Genomic DNA, 8,203 nt, shown 5'->3' on the forward strand with positions numbered 1-8,203 from the left:
CACAAGAACGTCGAATCTGAATCACTTGAAAAAAATTTGGGGGTGCTTAACTTTTTTCCAGGTGTATAGTTTGTTATATAATCTTCTTAAGTTAAGTGTAATGTCATAAGAAACTGTGATTTTTTTGGTAAATGCCAAGCATTTTTTCTCTGGAAGGTGTTAAAACAACACAAAAATTGAAAACCTACAAAATATAGCTTTATTTTTATTATTCTTTTTTTTATTTTTATCTCATATTTTGTGTGCGCGTGGAAATAAAATAGTTACTTTTTCTTTAGCAAAAAGTTTGTGAACATGAAATTCAGAACATTCACTGTACATGTCAAGATGCTGAAGACCTCACCCACTTTGCCTATATCACCAAGGAACACCAAACAAATTTTCATTATTGCCATGTATTTTGTGCTGAGAGTATGGTAAGTTTCTTAAGTCTTAATGGCATAAATAACAATTTTATGTTTTTTTATTATCTATGCTTTATTTTAATCACTGTAAATACAGCTTTATGTTTCATATATTATTTAATTTGAATACTAAAAATTTAGTTGGTTTCTAAGTGTATACATATAATGATTAATTGGTATATAATATTGCGGATTCAAAGGTCCATGGTTCACACCCTATTACCAAAAAAAATAATCATGCTCAGCATTTTAGGGCTATAGATGCATTATCATAGTGATGGTCAAATCCCACTATTTGATTAGACTATCCCAAGAGTTGAAAGTGGGTGTTGTTCACTAGCTGCCTCTCCTGTGGTCTATCAGTTCAGAGTTAGGGACAGTGAGCAAGCACAGATAGCTTTGTGTAGCTATGCAAGAATATTCAAAGCAAGCAGCCAATTAATATTAATGCACTTTCTTTGTGACCTATCGTACAATCGTTTTTAAGAAACTTTATGATAAAAAGTATAGTTTTTTAATATTTATTGCTTTAATTTTTTAGTGGTTTAATTTTTTATGTTCTTTATTTGTTATTGACAAGCTGGTCCAGGGTTTTGTAGTATAGATAAAGACAAACTAATGCACAAACACAGGAAAAGCACTAACACAATGAAAGTTAAAAGGATTGTCTCAAACTTAAAATAGGACACACAATCAACTGAATCAGCTTTCAAAAGTACTTTTTATATTACGTTACCTAGTTTAAGTCTTAAATTTATTATGCGTGTCAATCAATCGTTATTATATCTCAGTTTCTGAACGTTTAACATATAAAAATATTTTGACAAATACTAGGTGCATACTAAAGAACAGTAAACATTTTATTACCTCCAAATAAAGGTCAACAAGCTTAGTGTCTTATTTAAAGGAGGTGTTTAATTAGTCTAAATGTCTTAATAAAGAAATTTAAATCAACAGAAAATACATTTCTAGTTGTTTTTTGCTAGAAAAATCTAGTTCAAAGAAATTCTAGGATTACTAGAAGAAAAAATGATTAACTGCATTTGAATGTGATGTTCCATTTTCTGTTGTTTGTTTTCATTTTAGAAATACGCGGTCATGAAAACTATTAAAGGGCAACTTGCAATATGTAATTTCGTTTTTCAAAAGCTGAATTATACTTCTTTCTAGCAACCTTATTTTCTTACTTCACAGGATCTTGCTACAGAAGTGATATTGACATTAGGACAAGCATTTGAGGTTGCCTATCAGATGGCTTTGCGAGACAAAACTAAGACTGCTCAAAAATGTGAACGAGCCCTTAACAAATGTCATGATCGAAAATTGGCTGAGAAAGATCGAAAGAGTGAACCTCCTCCTGCTGACAAGAACCTAGTCCAGCAGGGTGAGAAAGAACATAAAATAGTTTCCGAGAAGACAACATGACAAAACTACCACTAACCACTCATGTATATAAATATGTATGCATGTTTTCACCATGCTATGACCTCCACTAGTACTACACAGAGGGACAATATTTTTCAAAGCATTTTCTCACTTGTTGAGAACACAAACCTTTAGTATAATGGTACTGAAACTTGTATACGATTACATTTTGTTGGTTACATTCAAGAAAAGCATTTCTACAGTTCACAAGTGTCAAATTCTAGTGCTGTGGTTCTGAAATTCCACCTTTAGTATTCTCTATTGAGTAGATGTGATTTGTAATTTCTTGTCTCAAATTAATTTATGATTCTGTAGTTGTAAATTAGTATATTCTGCAAGTACGTTTTGTATATATATATATATATATATCATTTTTCGTGAGTCACACGTTCAGTTGCTTTACATAAACATATTTCATTGGGCAAAATTGCTTACTTTATAAATTTTTTGTACTAAATTCCTGTTGTATGTAAACATAACAAGCTTGATTACAGAGCATGAAGCATTAAGTTAATATCTGTGAAGTTCAAAGCTTCACGAGTCATTAAACTTTGCTCCTGAACAGGATTTTTGCACACATTTATTCTTTTTTAAAATTCAACTTTAACAGACATGTAATGACTTATTTAATATCATATATGTATTTAAATTATTTAGAAAAGGTGAATTGCTAAGCCATTAGCACATTATGTGGAACATTATACCATCACTGATTTTCCATTAAATGTGATTAAACATCTAGAATATTTAAAAAAATTTATGTGAAGAAAATCGGGTTTTTGATGGTCAAAATCATGCTTTGGTGAACATTTAGGCAGCAAAAGCTCAAAATATTGTACATATTTGTGGAGTACTGTCAGACTGATATAAATGAGAAAAAATAGAAGAATGCATTGACACTGGGAAGTTTGATCAGTTCCCCTTCACAGGATGTTTAGTTTATTAAGTTTTTTGAATGTAAAACAATGTATTTTTTACATTTCTTCTTAAGTGATGATTGATTAGAAAACTTCAAGTTCCTGTTGATGTCATGCACATGTAGAATGAGGTTCAGCAAAGCAGATGCTCTGCAATGAGATGATTGTGTTTCCTTGCTTACTTCATCTTTGCAAGAATAGATTAATGAAAATTGATTTTTATATTTGGTTTACTTTGAAATTATTATTTGCAAGATAAGTGGCCAAAAAGTCATTGTGGAAGTTAGTATTCAGGTAGTTTCTCAATTTTAGGTCAATAGAATCAAAATGGCAGATGCTTTTATTTTATTTATAGGGGGTGCTGTTGTATTCTATTTCAATATTTTGACTTTTGTTACAATATTTCTGAACAAAAGTTTAAAAAGCCAGAAATTTCTCACCATTTACCCATATTGCCAATTACATTAAGTGTTCAAACTAGTTTTAACAGAAAAATATCTTTATAAAGTATTTCCTGATATATCAAATTATATAAGCAATACAAGTTGAGAATGGTTGAATTAAATATGGGGTCAAAGGTCAATAAACAAGAGTTAAGTGAGGCAAAACGATATATAACTGTGAATATAAGAGGTGAATTTGGATCTTAAAAAGTGTTTTCATGTATAGCTTTGTTTTGTTTTTATGTGTTCTATAATGCATGAAGATTGGGCATGGCCAGGTGGTTAGGGCGCTCAACTCGAAATCTGTGGGTCGCTGGTTCGAATTCCCATCATACCAAACATGCTTGCCCGTTTCAGTCGAGGGGGCATTATAATGTGCTGGTCAAGACCAATATTCCTTGGCAAAAGAGTAGCCCAAGAGTTGGCGGTGGGTGGTGATGACTAGTTGCCTTCCCTCTAGTCTTACACTACTAAATTAGGGACAGCTAGTGCAAATATCCCTCGTGTATCTTTGTGCAAAATCCATACCAAACAAACAAACAATAATGCATGAAATTAATGTCATTTTACGTAACAATATCTTTGAGTTCATAGAGGTCACTATGATAGTCTTATTATTGCCCTAGTCTTGGTCTTTTTTAACTTTTTTTATATATATATTTTTTATTATTTGCTACCCTTACAAATAATGTTAAAAATGTCTACCTTCTGACTTTGTTTATGCAAAAGATATAAAAGAGAATTTCTTATTATTATTGTTAAAATGAAAATTAAAAACCAATGATTTATATAAAAAAAGTAAAAAATAGGCATTTATTTATAAATAAATGAATAGAATAATAGACAAAGTTGTCATTAAAAGTGACCTTTATGACCACAGATTTAATAAGGATATTTCCTAGATGAAATGAACTTCATTTCATGCATTATAGAATATATAACAAAAATAAAACAAAGCCATATACATGAAAACACTTCTTAAATAGTTCAACTTCACCTATTATATTCACAGCACTAAATCATTTTGCCTCATTATGCTCAAAAAGTTTTTTTATCCATTGATCACTGTATTTCAACCCCCTCCTTGACTTGTATTGTTTAGACATTTTGATATGACAGGAAGTGCTGTATAAAGACGTTTTCCTGTTAAAACTACTTCAAATGCTCAAAACTTTGAATTTATCATTATAAACAATGATTGGAATATGCCATTGGAAAAAGTAATAAAAAAGCTAGAATTTGCTCATAATGTATCATAAAAAAAAAAGCCAAATTCAAAGTTTTGAGCATTTGAAGTAGTTTTAACAGTATCATTATAAACAAATATTGGAATATGCCACTGAAAAAAGTATTAAAAAAGCTAGAATTTCCTCATAATCTATCGTAAAAAAATGCAGCTGTTAAAAGTCAAAATATTGAAACAGAATCATAATCTAAATGACATTCCCTTACATTTTTCTCTCGGTGGCTCAGCTGTAAGTCAGTAGGCTTATATGATTCTAATAATTGGGTTTTGATACCCATGATGGGCAGAGCACAGGTAGCTTTGCACTTAACAACAAACAAACTCTTAGACTTATAGTTATAATTACCTTACTTGCATATGCAAGATTGTTTGTTTTTGTTTCTGGACACAACAACACTCTCTCTAGAAGATATATAAATATATATATAAGCTTGTGCCATTTTCTTTATGTTATCTCCAGTTACCTGAGATTGGTGTAAAACATTCAATTTTTTCTAAATATTTAAATAAGATACTTATTTAATGCTAACCCTGATACTGACATTTAGTCACTGAACTTGCCAGTCCTCCTTTGGACTAATAATTTTCATAATTTCTGTCCAGCTGTTTCACAATGCAAAAAAAATCAGATTTTTGTAAATATGTCATTTGGATGTAAATTAGTTAGTGTATTATATGAAATCATTATAATATTTTTTGTATCTTTTGTTTATTTTACTAATTTCAAGTTGTTTGTATAGATATTTAAAGCGTGCATCTCCTCTCCCTTAAATTTTATAAACTACAACAGAGAAAGATAATATAGGATAAAATGTAAAATATTATTGAAGAATCCATTTTTTTCTTAATTACTTTAAAATTATTTTGTTCACAATTTCACTAAGATTATTAAAATTAGTTGTTTTTGGAGATTGATAACTGAATATAATTAAATGATTTTAATCAATTATTTTTCTTTCATACTGATAACAATATGCATAGTGGATTGTAATTCGTATGACAAATAACATGCATCAAAAAAGAAGACCTGCATTAGCAAAAGTAAAATTTTGTTTGAAACATATGGTTGAGACTCATTGTAACTCTTCACATGAATTTACACAATAATTAAGAAGCATCATTACTAATACTTTTGCAACATTTACCATTTTTTCATATATAAGAAAGGAAGAACAGAAAGCTGCTTTTATAAACTTAATTGTTTCCTGTTGAAAACAGGGAAGATTGCACCTGTGGTATATTCAGGTAAAACTAAGTTAAACTTCGAGCAAATGGAAACTTGTGGTATTCTCAGGTAAAACTGATTTACTCACTAGTAGTAAATACGTTTGCTTTAACAGCATAATTGAACAGAATATCTGAGGAGTAATGAGTGTTAGAAAATTTGACTTAGCTTTAATCTTGTGTGAGAAGATAAAAAGTTTGAAAGAAAGTTAACATAATCTTTATTCAAATAAAACAAAAAGAAAATATAGCTTGCAATAATTGCACAAACAAATGGACAGTCGCTTCAAAATGATCATTGAGTAGATCATCTGCTTTCTGTCTCTCAAGATAAATTTCTGGTGAAGTAGTTACGATCAAAAACCAGGTAGAACTGAGAAAAGAACAAATGCTTCTTTTTTTGCACAAGGAAGCTCATATTCTTTCTATTGCAAGGGTATTGCTATGCAACTGTTGTTCTCTCGCAGCATTCACCTTTGTAACATACAGACATCATCCACTTGGCCAGCAAAGGATATTGCAGTCATTGATTCTTCTAGTATTTAAGTGAAGTATACTGTAACATCCCCTCGAGCAGAGTAAATACTATCTGCTCTAAAGAACAAAGAAACAAAAATTTAGAACAAGGTAAATTTCAATGGTTTCTGAACCACGTATTTATGTCAAAGCTGCATGGAAATAAACGAAAAAAAATACATTTTCAAAATTCCTATATTACTAAAAACAGGTAGAAATGATATGACTGGATATCACACATATATCCACTTATAATATTAATAACAGGAGATTCGGTCAAGATGCCTGTTACGAAATAATGCTAAATTCCAGAATAATAGAGTCATGATGTTGAATGAAATAAAATTGGACACAAAGTGAAATATGAAACAATCTTTATTACAATAAATGTGAAACACAAACACAGCCATGTGTGTACTTTCTTTTATAGAAAGATGGACTCTTGCTTTCAGTGGATTCTCTCTTTTAAACTGCTTTTCCAAACTGACTAAATCCATCATTTATTAGTTTGCAAGAAACGTCATATTTAACAAGAGTGACTAGTATTACTTGCTGTTATTGGTTATTCCCCTTGCAACATAGGTGAAGCCGTAACCTATAGATATTACCTGAATGATTATTGAAGGACACTGCTGTTGACAACCGTGCACAGTGTGTGGTATTACAGCAACAACTTTTGATCCAGGCTAGTTATTATCTACTTAAGAATAAGAAAGGAACAAAGGCAGTTAGAGGGAGGGCAACTTTACGGCTTTCTCGACCATGTGTCATGTGAAATCTGCACATATACATAATTCAGAATAAATACTATACTATTATTAGAAGATATATATAGTATATTCATACAGCACTCTTTCCTCTTTCAAGCTTGTTCTCAAGCCGACTATTAATTTTAACTTTAAAAACCCATAAAATCTAAGCTCATGCTCGGTTCAAGAAGTGTGAGAACTTTCAAATATACACAACACAAATTTCATACCCCTTAATCAAAGAAAACCATTATGTAATGAAAATTAACAGAAATAAATTTTAACAATGAGTTAAATATCATCTTAATATCCTTGAACATTAAAATAATATACTTGTGTCACGTAATTAAAAAGTCGTTTATCAAAGAAAACTCATTAATTCTACATACAAATACTTTCATTACAATAAAACCCTTTAATGAAAAAACTGTACATGATAAAACAATAAACCATTTAACACAAGTACAAGCAGAGACACCCTAAAAAGCTTTATCATTGAAGATATCATACTTTAGAAGAACCTTTTAACAAAGAGCAATAAGCAAAATATCATTATTTCAACACCCAATACTCTTTTAACGAATAATCTTTGCTAGCAATACAGAAAAACCTATTGACAAAAATATACTTCATTAAACAATTTAATCAAATGTAGTGGGAACGTTTCTACATATAGCATCAAAAATACCTAGGTACATATTAAAACAGATATATATATACAAAAGAAATATAAAAAAACAAAACTTACAGAATTTTTTACGGAACATGAAAAATGACAAGCAAAGACCCACTAACATAGCCACTGTCATTACAATGCAACATGATGCAAATTACAAAATAAACTACCTGACTTCGAATTAAAATATAAGATAAAAACCTAAAATGATTCTAAATTCACACATTCTGTAGCATAATAAACTCTTCAAATTTATGCAAAATAACTGTCTTACAACAATTATAATAGAGCTTACATGATTATTTGTACAAAAAACACAAACCTTATATGTACTACTTTTAAGACATGAAACCCAAAATAAAAAATGCATCACTATTCTTAATAAAATCTTTACAAAGTGACTAGTGTCATATTTTGCGGTAATATAAATAAGACATAAAAGGAAGAGAAATAAGATAAAACACAAACAATGGGATGGTCGACATTTCTGAGAGTAGAGTAGTTTGGAAATTTTATCCTTGGTTGCTGCTGAGTGGCTTATATGGATCTCTTCAGTGGTGGCTTGTCTGTCATTAACAAGGAAGCCCTTTGTTTGATTTAAAT

At 30.1% G+C, this 8,203-nt stretch overlaps 1 protein-coding gene across 3 annotated transcripts in view; it reads left to right on the top strand.

Moving 5' to 3' along the window:
• Positions 1 to 4,337, top strand: part of LOC106457407 (ankyrin repeat and SAM domain-containing protein 1A-like) — an 89,163-nt gene extending 84,826 nt beyond the window's left edge. For all 3 annotated transcript variants that reach the window (XM_022383320.1, XM_022383321.1, XM_013916821.2), the window contains 2 exons: positions 279 to 416; positions 1,599 to 4,337. In XM_022383320.1, the coding sequence (XP_022239028.1) occupies positions 279 to 416; positions 1,599 to 1,829 (369 nt within the window). In that variant the 3' untranslated portion in view covers positions 1,830 to 4,337. The remainder of the gene's footprint in view (positions 1 to 278; positions 417 to 1,598) is intronic.
• The last annotated feature ends 3,866 nt before the right edge of the window (positions 4,338 to 8,203 follow it).

The sequence above is a fragment of the Limulus polyphemus genome, unplaced genomic scaffold, assembly GCF_000517525.1.
Source record: "Limulus polyphemus unplaced genomic scaffold, Limulus_polyphemus-2.1.2 Scaffold327, whole genome shotgun sequence".
Lineage (NCBI taxonomy): Eukaryota > Metazoa > Arthropoda > Merostomata > Xiphosura > Limulidae > Limulus > Limulus polyphemus.